The following is a 19,280-nucleotide window of genomic DNA, read 5'->3' as shown; positions in this document are numbered from 1 at the left end:
GAGCTTTAAAACAGTTTGTCTCTGCCCCATGGCAAAATGTAGTAAACAGAGGGGTTTATATTGGAGGGGTTTATTCTGTGGAGGGGTTTGTTTGTAGTGTGGGGGTTTGTTCTGTGGAGGGGTTTGTTGTGGAGGGGTTTGTAGTGGAGGGGTTTGTAGTGAAGGGGTTGTTCTGTGGTGCATTGGAGGGTTTGTTCTGTCATCCAAACCCACTTTGCTCTGTGCCTTGTCTGAGCAGTCATACTCACTCTCCCCCCCCCTCCCCACCAGGTCATCACCCCAGACTGCCATGAAGAGGCCATCATAAAGAAAGACAGCATCTTCATCCGCTCCTTCAAGGATGGCAAATTGTGAGTCATCTGACGTGCTGCATTATAAAACACTTATTTGCATTCTGTTGATGTGTAGCATGAACCTGTAGAGTTGTCGGAAATAGTGAAGAAAGATACACACTTGGCCTCTTCTGCTAGGATTCAATTCAGAGTCATAATGGAGAAATGGTCACTTTGAATTCAAAGTGTCTGCTCAATGGCATGAATTATTATTATATTAGGCTTTGAAATATTCCATTACATCTGAAAGGCGAAAAAGCTCAAACTGAGAAACTGCACGCTGTCTTTCTGCAGAACAGAAAGTCCAGTAAATGTCTCTGCCCTCCCTGACAGGGAGAGTGGTGTCTGACTGGTGAGACGGTTAAGCTTTTCACACTGCATTCTTATTAGCCCCGGACTCTCTTTAGCCTCAGGCTAGCTTAGCCTGTGTTCACACTAGCAGGGTTAACTGAAACCAACGGTCACTTTCCCGGAGTATAATACATAAATTAGGCAACAATTGAACTGTGATTGGCTAGCCCTGAAATTCAGTGCTAACCCTGCTCCAGAACAGGGCCAGCTAGCCATGGGCTAAGGTTGGTGCTATCCCTCTTCAGAACACTATCTTAGCCCAGACTAAATGCTCCCTTAGCCCATGGCTAAGAGCATTGTGATTGTGGCTTGAACAGACCTCACGAAGCAGCCCACACAGAGGCAGAGAGAGGGGGGGGGCGGTCAGTGGACAGCCTACTCAGGGAGTGTTAAACTGAAGAAGAAGAAGAAGACGATAAACACTCAATGCGTCTAACAACCACAACAGGTCAACCTGGTTTTAGTTATGATATTTAAATCATACAGACAGGTTGGTTTAGATTGTTGACAACTTTAACTATATTTACTCTCCAATGTTTATTGGAAACCTAAATAGATGTGCACAATGAGCCCTTGTGGTCTCAGATATATCGTTACAGTTGTTGGTTAGCTAGCTAGTGGATTTTAGCCATATCAGTCACAACACCTCAAAAAACAAGAGATGGTATCAAGAACCAGATAGAACTAGCTGAAATGAGCCACCTAGGATTCCTCACAAGGCAGCTTTGTGTCATTGTTGGTAGCTATCTGGCCATCCACAATCACATCAACACAGAGACTTCTGCCCCATTGAAACATGCACATTGTTTTTGTTGTGTCAGCTAACCCGTCTGTGTGACCAGCAATTTTCTATTTCAGAATGTTTTCCATTTCATACCCACTGAACACATCCCAGGATGCCCACTGAACACATCCCAGGATGCCCACTGAACCCGTCCTCAGTCTTCCTTCTCTAGTGGATATTCCAATATTTAAGTTAAATATATGTCTCTCCTAACAACACAACTGAACAATATTGGCCTGGACCCAGCCCAGTCCAAGCTGAAGAACTATTTACTGTGACATGAAATGGCTGTTGAGGGCCTTTATCAGCTGTGGTCAGAGCAGCTAGCAGGCAGCTGGCTGACTGGGAGGTGATGGGTAGTGCTGATGACGGCAGGATGAGATGAGAGAACAGATGATTATTCTGAAAGGAAGTGGAAGCTGCTGTAATTGACTGTAGCAGCTAGCATCTAGATCAGGGGAAGCCATTGAGGTCACTGCCTCTAGTTCCTTATCAGCTGTGGTCAGAGCAGCTAGCAGGCAGCTGATGGGATGAGAGAACATCGGATGCTGTAATTGACTGTAGCAGCTAGAATCTAGATCAGGGGCGGCCATTGAGGTCACTGCCTCTGGTTCCTTATCAGCTGCTGCTGCGTAGCTGGAACTGATGCTCGGACCGCTTTGGGTTGCCAGGTGTGTGTATTAGGAACTGGGACAGATTTGGGTTGCCAGGTTTAGTATTAGGAACTGGGACAGATTTGGGTTGCCAGGTTTGTGTATTAGGAACTGGGACAGATTTGGGTTGCCAGGTTTGTGTATTAGGAACTTGCACAGATTTGGGTTACCAGGTTTGTGTATTAGGAACTTGCACAGATTTGGGTTGCCAGGTTTGTGTATTAGGAACTGGGTCAGATTTGGGTTGCCAGGTTTAGGTATTAGGAACTGGGACAGATTTGGGTTGCCAGGTTTGTATATTAGGAACTGGGACAGATTGGGTTGCCAGGTTTGTATATTAGGAACTGGGACAGATTTGGGTTGCCAGGTTTATATATTAGGAACTGGGACAGATTTGGGCTGCTAGGTTTGTGTATTAGGACCTGGGACAGATTTGGCTTGCCAGGTTTGTGTATTAGGAACTGGGACAGATGTGGGTTTCCAGGTTTGTGTATTAGGAACTGGGACAGATTTAGGTTGCCAGGTTCCTCTGTGTAATAGGAACTGGGACAGATTTGGGTTGCCAGGTTCCTCTGTGTAATAGGAACTGGGACAGATTTAGGTTGGCAGGTGTCTCTGTGTATTAGGAACTGGGACAGATTTGGGTTGCCAGGTTTGTGTATTAGGAACTGGGACAGATTTGGGTTGCCAGGTTCCTCTGTGTAATAGGAATTAGGACATATTTAGGTTGGCAGGTGTCTCTGTGTAATAGGAACTGGGACAGATTTAGGTTGTCAGGTGCCTCTGTAATAGAAACTGGGATAGATTTAGGGACAGATTTAGTTTGCCACGTACCAGATCAATACTAGTAGAACAGACCAGATCAATACTAGTAGAACAGACCACATCAATACTAGTAGAACAGACTAGTTCAATACTAGTAGAACAGACCAGTACCAGATCAATACTGGTAGAACAGAACAGTACCAGATCAATACTAGTAGAACAGACCAGTACCAGATCAATTCTAGTAGAACAAACCAGATCAATACTAGTAGAACAGACCAGATCAATACTAGTAGAACAGACCAGATCAATGATAGTAGAACAGACCACATATATACTAGTAGAACAGACCAGATCAATACTAGTAGAACAGACCAGATCAATGATAGTAGAACAGACCAGATCAATACTAGTAGAACAGACCACATCAATACTAGTAGAACAGACCAGATCAATGATAGTAGAACAGACCAGATCAATACTAGTAGAACAGACCAGTACCAGATCAATACTAGTAGAACAGACCATATCAATTCTAGTAGAACAGACCAGTACCAGATCAATACTAGTAGAACAGACCATATCAATTCTAGTAGAACAGACCAGATCAATACTAGTAGAACAGACCAGATCAATACTAGTAGAACAGACCAGATCAATACTAGTAGAACAGACCAGATCAATACTAGTAGAACAGACCAGATCAATACTACTATTAGAACAGACCAGATCAATACTAGTAGAACAGACCAGATCAATACTAGTAGAACAGACCAGATCAATTCTAGTAGAACAGACCAGATCAATACTACTAGTAGAACAGACCAGATCAATGATAGTAGAACAGACTAGATCAATACTAGTAGAACAGACCAGATCAATACTAGTAGAACAGACCAGATCAATACTAGTAGAACAGACCAGATCAATGATAGTAGAACATACCAGATCAATACTAGTAGAACAGACCAGATCAATAATAGTAGAACAGACCAGATCAATAATAGTAGAACAGACCAGATCAATACTAGTAGACCAGACCAGATCAATGATAGTAGAACAGACCAGTACCAGATCAATACTAGTAGAACAGACCAGATCAATACTAGTAGAATAGACCAGATCAATACTAGAACAGACCAGATCAATACTAGTAGAACAGACCAGATCAATACTAGTAGAACAGACCAGTACCAGATCAATACTAGTAGAACAGACCAGATCAATACTAGTAGAACAGACTAGATCAATACTACTAGTAGAACAGACCAGATCAATACTAGTAGAACAGACCAGATCAATACTACTATTAGAACAGACTAGATCAATACTAGTAGAACAGACTAGATCAATACTACTATTAGAACAGACCAGATCAATACTACTATTAGAACAGACCAGATCAATACTACTATTAGAACAGACCAGATCAATACTACTATTAGAACAGACCAGATCAATACTACTATTAGAACAGACCAGATCAATACTACTATTAGAACAGACCAGATCAATACTACTATTAGAACAGACCAGATCAATACTACTAGTAGAACAGACCAGATCACTACTAGTAGAACAGACCAGATCAATACTACTAGTAGAACAGACCAGATCAATACTACTATTAGAACAGACTAGATCAATACTAGTAGAACAGACTAGATCAATGATAGTAGAACAGACCAGATCAATACTAGTAGAACAGACCAGATCAATACTAGTAGAACAGACCAGATCAATACTAGTAGAACAGACCAGATCAATAATAGTAGAACAGACCAGATCAATACTACTATTAGAACAGACCAGATCAATGATAGTAGAACAGACTAGATCAATACTACTAGTAGAACAGACCAGATCAATACTAGTAGAACAGACCAGATCAATACTACTAGTAGAACAGACTAGATCAATACTAGTAGAACAGACTAGATCAATACTACTATTAGAACAGACTAGATCAATACTACTATTAGAACAGACCAGATCAATACTACTATTAGAACAGACTAGATCAATACTACTATTAGAACAGACCAGATCAATACTACTATTAGAACAGACCAGATCAATACTACTATTAGAACAGACCAGATCAATACTACAATTACAACAGACCAGATCAATACTACTATTCGAACAGACCAGATCAATACTACTATTAGAACAGACCAGATCAATGATAGTAGAACAGACCAGATCAATACTACTATTAGAACAGACCAGATCAATAATAGTAGAACAGACCAGATCAATACTACTATTAGAACAGACCAGATCAATGATAGTAGAACAGACTAGATCAATGATAGTAGAACAGACTAGATCAATACTACTAGTAGAACAGACCAGATCAATACTACTATTAGAACAGACCAGATCAATGATAGTAGAACAGACTAGATCAATACTACTAGTAGAACAGACCAGATCAATACTAGTAGAACAGACCAGATCAATACTACTAGTAGAACAGACTAGATCAATACTAGTAGAACAGACTAGATCAATACTACTATTAGAACAGACCAGATCAATACTACTAGTAGAACAGACCAGATCAATACTACTATTAGAACAGACCAAATCAATACTACTATTAGAACAGACCAGATCAATAGTACTATTAGAACAGACCAGATCAATGATAGTAGAACAGACCAGATCAATACTACTATTAGAACAGACCAGATCAATAATAGTAGAACAGACCAGATCAATACTACTATTAGAACAGACCAGATCAATGATAGTAGAACAGACTAGATCAATACTACTATTAGAACAGACCAGATCAATACTACTATTAGAACAGACCAGATCAATACTACTATTAGAACAGACCAGATCAATACTACTATTAGAACAGACCAGATCAATACTACTATTAGAACAGACCAGATCAATACTAGTAGAACAGACCAGATCAATACTACTAGTAGAACAGACTAGATCAATACTAGTAGAACAGACTAGATCAATACTACTATTAGAACAGACCAGATCAATACTACTATTCGAACAGACCAGATCAATACTACTATTAGAACAGACCAGATCAATGATAGTAGAACAGACTAGATCAATGATAGTAGAACAGACTAGATCAATACTACTAGTAGAACAGACCAGATCAATACTACTATTAGAACAGACCAGATCAATGATAGTAGAACAGACCAGATCAATACTACTATTAGAACAGACCAGATCAATAATAGTAGAACAGACCAGATCAATACTACTATTAGAACAGACCAGATCAATGATAGTAGAACAGACTAGATCAATACTACTATTAGAACAGACCAGATCAATACTACTATTAGAACAGACCAGATCAATACTACTATTAGAACAGACCAGATCAATACTACTATTAGAACAGACCAGATCAATACTACTATTAGAACAGACCAGATCAATACTAGTAGAACAGACCAGTACCAGATCAATACTAGTAGAACAGACCATATCAATTCTAGTAGAACAGACCAGTACCAGATCAATACTAGTAGAACAGACCATATCAATTCTAGTAGAACAGACCAGATCAATACTAGTAGAACAGACCAGATCAATACTAGTAGAACAGACCAGATCAATACTAGTAGAACAGACCAGATCAATACTACTATTAGAACAGACCAGATCAATACTAGTAGAACAGACCAGATCAATACTAGTAGAACAGACCAGATCAATTCTAGTAGAACAGACCAGATCAATACTACTAGTAGAACAGACCAGATCAATGATAGTAGAACAGACTAGATCAATACTAGTAGAACAGACCAGATCAATACTAGTAGAACAGACCAGATCAATACTAGTAGAACATACCAGATCAATAATAGTAGAACAGACCAGTACCAGATCAATACTAGTAGAACAGACCAGATCAATGATAGTAGAACATACCAGATCAATACTAGTAGAACAGACCAGATCAATAATAGTAGAACAGACCAGATCAATACTAGTAGACCAGACCAGATCAATACTACTATTAGAACAGACTAGATCAATACTACTATTAGAACAGACCAGATCAATACTACTATTAGAACAGACCAGATCAATACTACTATTAGAACAGACCAGATCAATACTACAATTACAACAGACCAGATCAATACTACTATTCGAACAGACCAGATCAATACTACTATTAGAACAGACCAGATCAATGATAGTAGAACAGACCAGATCAATACTACTATTAGAACAGACCAGATCAATAATAGTAGAACAGACCAGATCAATACTACTATTAGAACAGACCAGATCAATGATAGTAGAACAGACTAGATCAATGATAGTAGAACAGACTAGATCAATACTACTAGTAGAACAGACCAGATCAATACTACTATTAGAACAGACCAGACCAATGATAGTAGAACAGACTAGATCAATACTACTAGTAGAACAGACCAGATCAATACTAGTAGAACAGACCAGATCAATACTACTAGTAGAACAGACTAGATCAATACTAGTAGAACAGACTAGATCAATACTACTATTAGAACAGACCAGATCAATACTACTAGTAGAACAGACCAGATCAATACTACTATTAGAACAGACCAAATCAATACTACTATTAGAACAGACCAGATCAATAGTACTATTAGAACAGACCAGATCAATGATAGTAGAACAGACCAGATCAATACTACTATTAGAACAGACCAGATCAATAATAGTAGAACAGACCAGATCAATACTACTATTAGAACAGACCAGATCAATGATAGTAGAACAGACTAGATCAATACTACTATTAGAACAGACCAGATCAATACTACTATTAGAACAGACCAGATCAATACTACTATTAGAACAGACCAGATCAATACTACTATTAGAACAGACCAGATCAATACTACTATTAGAACAGACCAGATCAATACTAGTAGAACAGACCAGTACCAGATCAATACTAGTAGAACAGACCATATCAATTCTAGTAGAACAGACCAGTACCAGATCAATACTAGTAGAACAGACCATATCAATTCTAGTAGAACAGACCAGATCAATACTAGTAGAACAGACCAGATCAATACTAGTAGAACAGACCAGATCAATACTAGTAGAACAGACCAGATCAATACTACTATTAGAACAGACCAGATCAATACTAGTAGAACAGACCAGATCAATACTAGTAGAACAGACCAGATCAATTCTAGTAGAACAGACCAGATCAATACTACTAGTAGAACAGACCAGATCAATGATAGTAGAACAGACTAGATCAATACTAGTAGAACAGACCAGATCAATACTAGTAGAACAGACCAGATCAATACTAGTAGAACATACCAGATCAATAATAGTAGAACAGACCAGTACCAGATCAATACTAGTAGAACAGACCAGATCAATGATAGTAGAACAGACCAGATCAATACTAGTAGACCAGACCAGATCAATGATAGTAGAACAGACCAGTACCAGATCAATACTAGTAGAACAGACCAGATCAATACTAGTAGAATAGACCAGATCAATACTAGAACAGACCAGATCAATACTAGTAGAACAGACCAGATCAATACTAGTAGAACAGACCAGTACCAGATCAATACTAGTAGAACAGACCAGATCAATACTAGTAGAACAGACTAGATCAATACTACTAGTAGAACAGACCAGATCAATACTAGTAGAACAGACCAGATCAATACTACTATTAGAACAGACTAGATCAATACTAGTAGAACAGACTAGATCAATACTACTATTAGAACAGACCAGATCAATACTACTATTAGAACAGACCAGATCAATACTAGTAGAACAGACTAGATCAATACTACTATTAGAACAGACCAGATCAATACTACTATTAGAACAGACCAGATCAATACTACTATTAGAACAGACCAGATCAATACTACTATTAGAACAGACCAGATCAATACTACTATTAGAACAGACCAGATCAATACTACTAGTAGAACAGACCAGATCACTACTAGTAGAACAGACCAGATCAATACTACTAGTAGAACAGACCAGATCAATACTACTATTAGAACAGACTAGATCAATACTAGTAGAACAGACTAGATCAATGATAGTAGAACAGACCAGATCAATACTAGTAGAACAGACCAGATCAATACTAGTAGAACAGACCAGATCAATACTAGTAGAACAGACCAGATCAATAATAGTAGAACAGACCAGATCAATACTACTATTAGAACAGACCAGATCAATGATAGTAGAACAGACTAGATCAATACTACTAGTAGAACAGACCAGATCAATACTAGTAGAACAGACCAGATCAATACTACTAGTAGAACAGACTAGATCAATACTAGTAGAACAGACTAGATCAATACTACTATTAGAACAGACTAGATCAATACTACTATTAGAACAGACCAGATCAATACTACTATTAGAACAGACTAGATCAATACTACTATTAGAACAGACCAGATCAATACTACTATTAGAACAGACTAGATCAATACTACTATTAGAACAGACCAGATCAATACTACTATTAGAACAGACCAGATCAATACTACTATTAGAACAGACCAGATCAATACTACTATTAGAACAGACCAGATCAATACTACTATTAGAACAGACCAGACCAATGATAGTAGAACAGACCAGATTAATACTACTATTAGAACAGACCAGATCAATAATAGTAGAACAGACCAGATCAATACTACTATTAGAACAGACCAGATCAATGATAGTAGAACAGACTAGATCAATGATAGTAGAACAGACTAGATCAATACTACTAGTAGAACAGACCAGATCAATACTACTATTAGAACAGACCAGATCAATGATAGTAGAACAGACTAGATCAATACTACTAGTAGAACAGACCAGATCAATACTAGTAGAACAGACCAGATCAATACTACTAGTAGAACAGACTAGATCAATACTAGTAGAACAGACTAGATCAATACTACTATTAGAACAGACCAGATCAATACTACTAGTAGAACAGACCAGATCAATACTACTATTAGAACAGACCAAATCAATACTACTATTAGAACAGACCAGATCAATACTACTATTAGAACAGACCAGATCAATGATAGTAGAACAGACCAGATCAATACTACTATTAGAACAGACCAGATCAATAATAGTAGAACAGACCAGATCAATACTACTATTAGAACAGACCAAATCAATGATAGTAGAACAGACTAGATCAATACTACTATTAGAACAGACCAGATCAATACTACTATTAGAACAGACCAGATCAATACTACTATTAGAACAGACCAGATCAATACTACTATTAGAACAGACCAGATCAATACTACTATTAGAACAGACCAGATCAATACTACTATTAGAACAGACCAGATCAATACTACTATTAGAACAGACCAGATCAATACTACTATTAGAACAGACCAGATCAATGATAGTAGAACAGACCAGATCAATACTACTATTAGAACAGACCAGATCAATACTAGTAGAACAGACCAGATTAATACTAGTAGAACAGACCACATCAATACTAGTAGAACAGACCAGATCAATACTAGTAGAACAGACCAGATCAATGATAGTAGAACAGACTAGATCAATACTAGTAGAACAGACTAGATCAATACTAGTAGAACAGACCAGATCAATGATAGTAGAACAGACTAGATCAATACTAGTAGAACATACCAGATCAATGATAGTAGAACAGACCAGATCAATACTAGTAGAACAGACTAGATCAATGATAGTAGAACAGACCAGATCAATACTAGTAGAACAGACCAGATCAATACTAGTAGAACAGACCACATCAATACTGGTAGAACAGACCACATTATCCTTATTCTCAACCCCCCTCTCCATCCCCCCCTTTAGCTGTTCAGAGTCCTCAGTTCTCTGGGCAAACGGTTACATTTGACACGTTCAGTTTGTGTTGCTGAAGTTGTCTTTCTTTCAGTAACACAGTGCTGAGAAAGGACGTGAGGGTGATGGACACAGACTCCCCTCCTAATGCTGACGCAGGGCTCAAACCAGGTGAGATATCACTGTCTCTCTGTGTGCATATGTATCATGGAGGTAATAATCTGTGAGGGACATATGTATGTATCATGGAGGTAATAATCTGTGAGGGACATATGTATCATGGAGATAATAATCTGTGAGGGACATATGTATGTATCATGGAGGTAATAATATGTGAGGGACATATGTATGTATCATGGAGGTAATAATCTGTGAGGGACATATGTATGTATCATGGAGGTAATAATTTGTGAGGGACATATGTATCATGGAGATAATAATCTGTGAGGGACATATGTATCATGGAGATAATAATCTGTGAGGGACATATGTATGTATCATGGAGGTAATAATCTGTGAGGGACATATGTATCATGGAGGTAATAATCTGTGAGGGACATATGTATGTATAATGGAGGTAATAATTTGTGAGGGACATATGTATCATGGAGATAATAATCTGTGAGGGACATATGTATGTATCATGGAGGTAATAATCTGTGAGGGACATATGTATGTATCATGGAGGTAATAATCTGTTTGGGACATATGTATCATGGAGGTAATAATCTGTGAGGGACATATGTATGTATCATGGAGGTAATAATCTGTTTGGGACATATGTATGTATCATGGAGGTAATAATCTGTGAGGGACATATGTATCATGGAGGTAATAATCTGTGAGGGACATATGTATGTATCATGGAGGTAATAATCTGTGAGGGACATATGTATCATGGAGGTAATAATCTGTGAGGGATGTATGTATCATGGAGGTAATAATCTGTGAGGGACATATGTATCATGGAGGTAATAATCTGTTTGGGACATATGTATGTATCATGGAGGTAATAATCTGTGAGGGACATATGTATCATGGAGGTAATAATCTGTGAGGGACATATGTATGTATCATGGAGGTAATAATCTGTGAGGGACATATGTATCATGGAGGTAATAATCTGTGAGGGATTTACGGTGCATTCGGAAAGTATTCAGACCCCTCAACCTTTTCCACATTTTGTTACATTACAGCCTTATTTTAAAATGGATTAAATAGTTTATTTCCCTCATCAATCAACACTCAATTCCCTATAATGACAAAGCAAAAACAGGTTTTTAGATTTTTTTTGCAAATGTATAATAATGTATGAAGAAAAATAACTACCATTTACATAAGTATTCAGACCCTTTACTCAGTACTTTGTTAAAGCACCTTTGGCAGCGATTACAGCCTTGAGTCTTCTTGGGTATGACGTTACAAGCTTGGCACACCTGTATTTGGGGAGTTTCTCCCATTCTTCTCTGCACATTCTCTCAAACTCTGTCCGGTTGAATGGGGAGCGTCTCTGTACAACTATTTTCAGGTCTCCAGAGATGTTAGATTGGGTTCACGTCTGGGCCACTCAAGGACATTCAGAGACTTGACCCGAAGCCACTCCTGCGTTGTCTTGGTTGTGTGCTTAGGGTCGTTGTCCTGTTGGAAGGTGAACCTTCACCCCAGTCTGAGGTCCTTAGTGCTCTGGAGCAGGTTTTCATCAAGGATCTCTCTGTACTTTGCTCCGTTCATCTTTATCTCGATTCTAACTACTCTCCCATCCCTGCTGCTGAAAAACATCCCCACAGCATGATGCTGCCAACACCATGCTTCACTGTAGGGATGGTGTTGGCCAGGTGATGAGTGGTGCCTGGATTCCTCCAGGCGTGACACTTGGCCTTCAGGCCAAAGAGTTCAATCTTCATTTCATCAGACCAGATAATCTTATTTCTCATGATCTGAGAGTCATTTAGGGACTTTTTTTTAGCAAACTACAAGCGGGCTGTCATGTGCCTTTTACTGAGGAGTGGCTTCCGTCTGCCAACTACCATAAAGGCCTGATTGATGGAGTGCTGCAGAGATGGTTGTCCTGGAAAGTTCTCCCATCTCCACAGAGGAACTCTGGAGCTCTGTCAGAGTGACAATCAGGTTCTTGGTCACCTCCCTGACAAAAGCCCTTCTCCCCCGATTGCTCAGTTTGTCCGGGCGGACAGTTCTAGGAAGAGTCTTGGTGGTTCCAAACTTCTTCCATTTAAGAATGATGGAGGCCACTGTGTTCTTGGGGACGTTCAATACTGCAGACATTTATTGGTACCCTTCCCAGATCTGTGCCTCGTCTCAATCCTGTCTTGGAGCTCTACAGACAATTCCTTTGACCTCATGGCTTGGTTTCTGCTCTGACATGCACTGACTACTGTGAGACCTGTTTATAGACAGGTGTGTGCCTTTCCAAATCATGTCCAATCAATTGAATTGACCACAGGGGGACTCCAATCAAGTTGTAGAAACAGCTCAAGGATGATCAATGGAAACCGGATGCACCTGACCACAATTTTGAGTCTCATAGCAACGGGTCTGAATATTTATGTACATAAGGTATTGAATCCATTTTAGAATAGAGCTGTAACATAACAACATGTGGAAAAAGGAAAGGGGTCTGAATACTTTCTGAATGTGTTATGTATTATGGAGGTCAGTGGCCCTCAATGTGGTTTGTGTGTGTGTGTGTGTGACTGGTGTGTTTCCGTTTGTGTGTGTCCGTGTCCGGTGTGTGTTTCCGTTTGTGTGTGTCCGGTGTGTGTTTCCGTTTGTGTGTGTCCGGTGTGTGTTTCCGTTTGTGTGAGTCCGGTGTGTGTTTCCGTTTGTGTGTGTCCGGTGTGTGTTTCCGTTTGTGTGAGTCCGGTGTGTGTTTCCGTTTGTGTGTGTCCGGTGTGTGTTTTCGTTTGTGTGTGTGTGTGTCCGGTGTGTGTTTCTGTTTGTGTGTGTGTGTGTGTGTCCGGTGTGTGTTTCCGTGTGTGTGTGTCCGGTGTGTGTTTCCATTTGTGTGTGTGTGTGTGTCCGGTGTGTGTGTGTGTGTCCGGTGTGTATTTTCGTGTGTGTGTGTTTGTCCGGTGTGTGTTTCCGTTTGTGTGTGTGTGTGTCCGGTGTGTGTTTCCGTGGGTGTGTTTCCGTGGGTGTGTGTGTGTTTCCGTGTGTGTGTGTGTCAGCGCTGGATGAGGCTCTGGAGTTTGTGCATCAGGCGGCAGTGCCCAGCTCCTGGAGGACAGAGGTGAAGGACGAGAGTTCCAGCAGTGAGGAAGATGGTGATGATGATGATGATGAGGAAGACCAGGAGGAAGACGCCAGCGATGAAGAGGAGGTATTCATGGTCATATTATTTAGTCTTTATCCTGCTGGCTAATAATTCACGCTGACGAAGGTTGTCGCCAAAAATCATCAGTTTGTATTGACCTCTGCTGCTTAAATACATTAACATTTTACAACATGGACACTTTATAACATGGACACTTTACCACATGGACACTTTACAACATGGCCGTTTAACGACATGGACACTTTACAACATGGACACTTTACGACATGGACACTTTACAACATGGCCGTTTAACAACATGGACACTTTACGAAATGGACACTTTACGACATGGACACTTTAGAACATGGACACTTTAGAACATGGACACTTTACAACATGGACACTTTACGACATGGCCGTTTAACGACATGGCCACTTTACGACATGGACACTTTTCCACATGGACACTTTACAACATGGACACTTTACAACATGGACACTTTACGACATGGACACTTTACAACATGGACACTTTACAACATGGCCGTTTAACGACATGGACACTTTACAACATGGCCGTTTAACGACATGGACACTTTACAACATGGACACTTTACAACATGGCCGTTTAACGACATGGACACTTTACAACATGGACACTTTACGACATGGACACTTTACCACATGGACACTTTACAACATGGACACTTTACCACATGGACACTTTACCACATGGACACTTTACCACATGGACACTTTACAACATGGACACTTTACAACATGGCCGTTTAACGACATGGACACTTTACAACATGGACACTTTACAACATGGACACTTTACAACATGGACACTTTACGACATGGACACTTTAGAACATGGACACTTTACAACATGGCCGTTTAACGACATGGACACTTTACAACATGTACACTTTACAACATGGCCGTTTAACGACATGGCCACTTTACGACATGGACACTTTTCCACATGGACACTTTACAACATGGACACTTTACAACATGGACACTTTACGACATGGACACTTTACAACATGGACACTTTACAACATGGCCGTTTAACGACATGGACACTTTACAACATGGCCGTTTAACGACATGGACACTTTACAACATGGACACTTTACGACATGGACACTTTACCACATGGACACTTTACAACATGGACACTTTACCACATGGACACTTTACCACATGGACACTTTACCACATGGACACTTTACAACATGGACACTTTACAACATGGCCGTTTAACGACATGGACACTTTACAACATGGACACTTTACAACATGGACACTTTACGACATGGACACTTTACGACATGGACACTTTAGAACATGGACACTTTACAACATGGCCGTTTAACGACATGGACACTTTACAACATGGACACTTTACGACATGGACACTTTACAACATGGCCGTTTAACGACATGGACACTTTACACCATGGACACTTTACAACATGGCCGTTTAACAACATGGACACTTTACGACATGGACACTTTACGACATGGACACTTTACAACATGGACACTTTACAACATGGCCGTTTAACGACATGGACACTATCTCCCTCACCAACTTCAAACATCTGCTATCTGAGCAGCTAACCGATCGCTGCAGCTGTACATAGTCTATCGGTAAATAGCCCACCCAATTTTACCGACCTCATCCCCATATTGTTTTTATTTACTTTTCTGCTCTTTTGCACACCAGTATCTCTACCTGTACATGACCATCTGATCATTTATCACTCCAGTGTTAATCTGCTAAATTGTAATTATTCTCCTACCTCCTCATGCCTTTTGCACACAATGTATATAGACCCTCTTTTTTTTCTACTGTGTTATTGACTTGTTAATTGTTTACTCCATGTGTAACTCTGTGTTGTCTGTTCACACTGCTATGCTTTATCTTGGCCAGGTCGCAGTTGTAAATGAGAACTTGTTCTCAACTAGCCACCTGGTTAAATGAAGGTAAAATAATAAATAAATAAAAAAACAACATGGCCATTTAACTACATGGACATTTAACTACATGGACATTTAACTACATGGACATTTAAAGACATGGACATTTAAAGACATGGACATTTAAAGACATGGACATTTAACTACATGGACATTTAAAGACATGGACAATTAAAGACATGGACAATTAACTACATGGACATTTAAAGACATGGACATTTAACTACATGGACATTTAAAGACATGGACATTTAAAGACATGGACATTTAACTACATGGACATTTAAAGACATGGACAATTAACTACATGGACATTTAAAGACATGGACATTTAAAGACATGGACATTTAACTACATGGACATTTAAAGACATGGACATTTAAAGACATGGACATTTAACGACATGGACATTTAACGACATGGACATTTAACGACATGGACATTTAAAGACATGTACATTTAAAGACATGGACATTTAAAGACATGGACATTTAAAGACATGGACATTTAAAGACATGGACATTTAAAGACATGGACATTTAAAGACATGGACATTTAAAGACATGGACATTTAAAGACATGGACATTTAAAGACATGGACATTTAACTACATGGACATTTAAAGACATGGACATTTTTAAAGACATGGACATTTAAAGACATGGACATTTTAAAGACATGGACATTTAACTACATGGACATTTAACTACATGGACATTTAAAGACATGGACATTTAAAGACATGGACATTTAAAGACATGGACATTTAACTACATGGACATTTAAAGACATGGACATTTAAAGACATGGACATTTAAAGACATGGACATTTAAAGACATGGACATTTTAAAGACATCGACATTTAACTACATGGACATTTAAAGACATGGACATTTAAAGACATGGACATTTAAAGACATGGACATTTAAAGACATGGACATTTAAAGACATGGACATTTAACTACATGGACATTTAAAGACATGGACATTTAACTACATGGACATTTAACTACATGGACATTTAACGACATGGACATTTAAAGACATGGACATTTAACGACATGGACATTTAACGACATGGACATTTAAAGACAATGGACATTTAACTACATGGACATTTAAAGACATGGACATTTAAAGACATGGACATTTTCTAGACATGGACATTTAACTACATGGACATTTAACTACATGGACATTTAACTACACGGACATTTAACTACATGGACATTTAACTACATGGACATTTAACTACATGGACATTTAAAGACATGGACATTTAACTACATGGACATTTAAAGACATGGACATTTAAAGACATGGACATTTAAAGACATGGACATTTAAAGACATGGACATTTAAAGACATGGACATTTAACTACATGGACATTTAACTACATGGACATTTAAAGACATGGACATTTAAAGACATGGACATTTAAAGACATGGACATTTAAAGACATGGACATTTAACTACATGGACATTTAACTACATGGAAATTTAACTACATGGACAATTTAACTACATGGACATTTAACTACATGGACATTTAAAGACATGGACATTTAAAGACATGGACATTTAAAGACATGGACATTTAACTACATGGACATTTAAAGACATGGACATTTAACTACATGGACATTTAACTACATGGACATTTAAAGACATGGACATTTAACGACATGGACATTTAAAGACGTGGACATTTAAAGACGTGGACATTTAAAGACGTGGACATTTAAAGACGTGGACATTTAACGACGTGGGCATTTAACGACGTGGACATTTAAAGACGTGGACATTTAACGACGTGGACATTTAACGACGTGGACATTTAAAGACGTGGACATTTAACTACGTGGACATTTAAAGACGTGGACATTTAACTACGTGGACATTTAAAGACATGGACATTTAAAGACATGGACATTTAAAGACATGGACATTTAAAGACATGGACATTTAACGACATGGACATTTAACTACATGACATTTAACTACATGGACATTTAAAGACATGGACATTTAACTACATGGACATTTAACTACATGGACATTTAAAGACATGGACATTTAAAGACATGGACATTTAACTACATGGACATTTAAAGACATGGACATTTAACTACATGGACATTTAAAGACATGGACATTTAAAGACATGGACATTTAAAGACATGGACATTTAAAGACATGGACATTTAACGACATGGACATTTAACGACATGGACATTTAACTACATGGACATTTAACTACATGGACATTTAACTACATGGACATTTAACTACATGGACATTTAACTACATGGACATTTAACTACATGGACATTTGACTACATGGACATTTGACTACATGGACATTTAAAGACATGGACATTTAAAGACATGGACATTTAAAGACATGGACATTTAACGACATGGACTTTTAAAGACATGGACATTTAACTACATGGACATTTAACTACATGGACATTTAACTACATGGACATTTAACTACATGGACATTTAACTACATGGACATTTAAAGACATGGACATTTAACGACATGGACATTTAAAGACATGGACATTTAACTACATGGACATTTAACTACATGGACATTTAAAGACATGGACATTTAACTACATGGACATTTAACTACATGGACATTTAACTACATGGACATTTAACTACATGGACATTTAAAGACATGGACATTTAACTACATGGACATTTAAAGACATGGACATTTAAAGACATGGACATTTAACTACATGGACATTTAACTACTTGGACATTTAACTACTTGGACATTTAACTACTTGGACATTTAACTACTTGGACATTTAAAGACATGGACATTTAACGACATGGACATTCAAAGACATGGACATTTAAAGACTTGGACATTTAAAGACATGGACATTTAACGACATGGACATTCAAAGACATGGACATTTAACTACATGGACATTTAAAGACATGGACATTTAAAGACATGGACATTTAACTACATGGACATTTAAAGACATGGACATTTAACTACATGGACATTTAACTACATGGACATTTAAAGACATGGACATTTAACTACATGGACATTTAACTACATGGACATTTAACTACATGGACATTTAAAGACATGGACATTTTAATGACATGGACATTTAACGACATGGACATTTAACTACATGGACATTTAACTACATGGACATTTAAAGACATGGACATTTAAAGACATGGACATTTAACTACATGGAC

At 38.3% G+C, this 19,280-nt stretch overlaps 1 protein-coding gene across 1 annotated transcript in view; it reads left to right on the top strand.

Moving 5' to 3' along the window:
* The window catches only part of LOC110499571 (AT-rich interaction domain 4B), a 192,398-nt gene that overhangs the window by 95,292 nt on the left and 77,826 nt on the right, over positions 1–19,280 (top strand). Inside the window, exons 9-11 of the mRNA XM_036955574.1 lie at positions 271–350; positions 10,861–10,937; positions 13,952–14,103. Coding sequence (XP_036811469.1) covers positions 271–350; positions 10,861–10,937; positions 13,952–14,103 — 309 coding nt within the window. The remainder of the gene's footprint in view (positions 1–270; positions 351–10,860; positions 10,938–13,951; positions 14,104–19,280) is intronic.

Source organism: Oncorhynchus mykiss, chromosome 20, assembly GCF_013265735.2.
Source record: "Oncorhynchus mykiss isolate Arlee chromosome 20, USDA_OmykA_1.1, whole genome shotgun sequence".
In the NCBI taxonomy this organism is placed as follows: Eukaryota; Metazoa; Chordata; class Actinopteri; order Salmoniformes; family Salmonidae; genus Oncorhynchus; species Oncorhynchus mykiss.
This window is presented reverse-complemented; position numbering and strand designations above follow the sequence as displayed.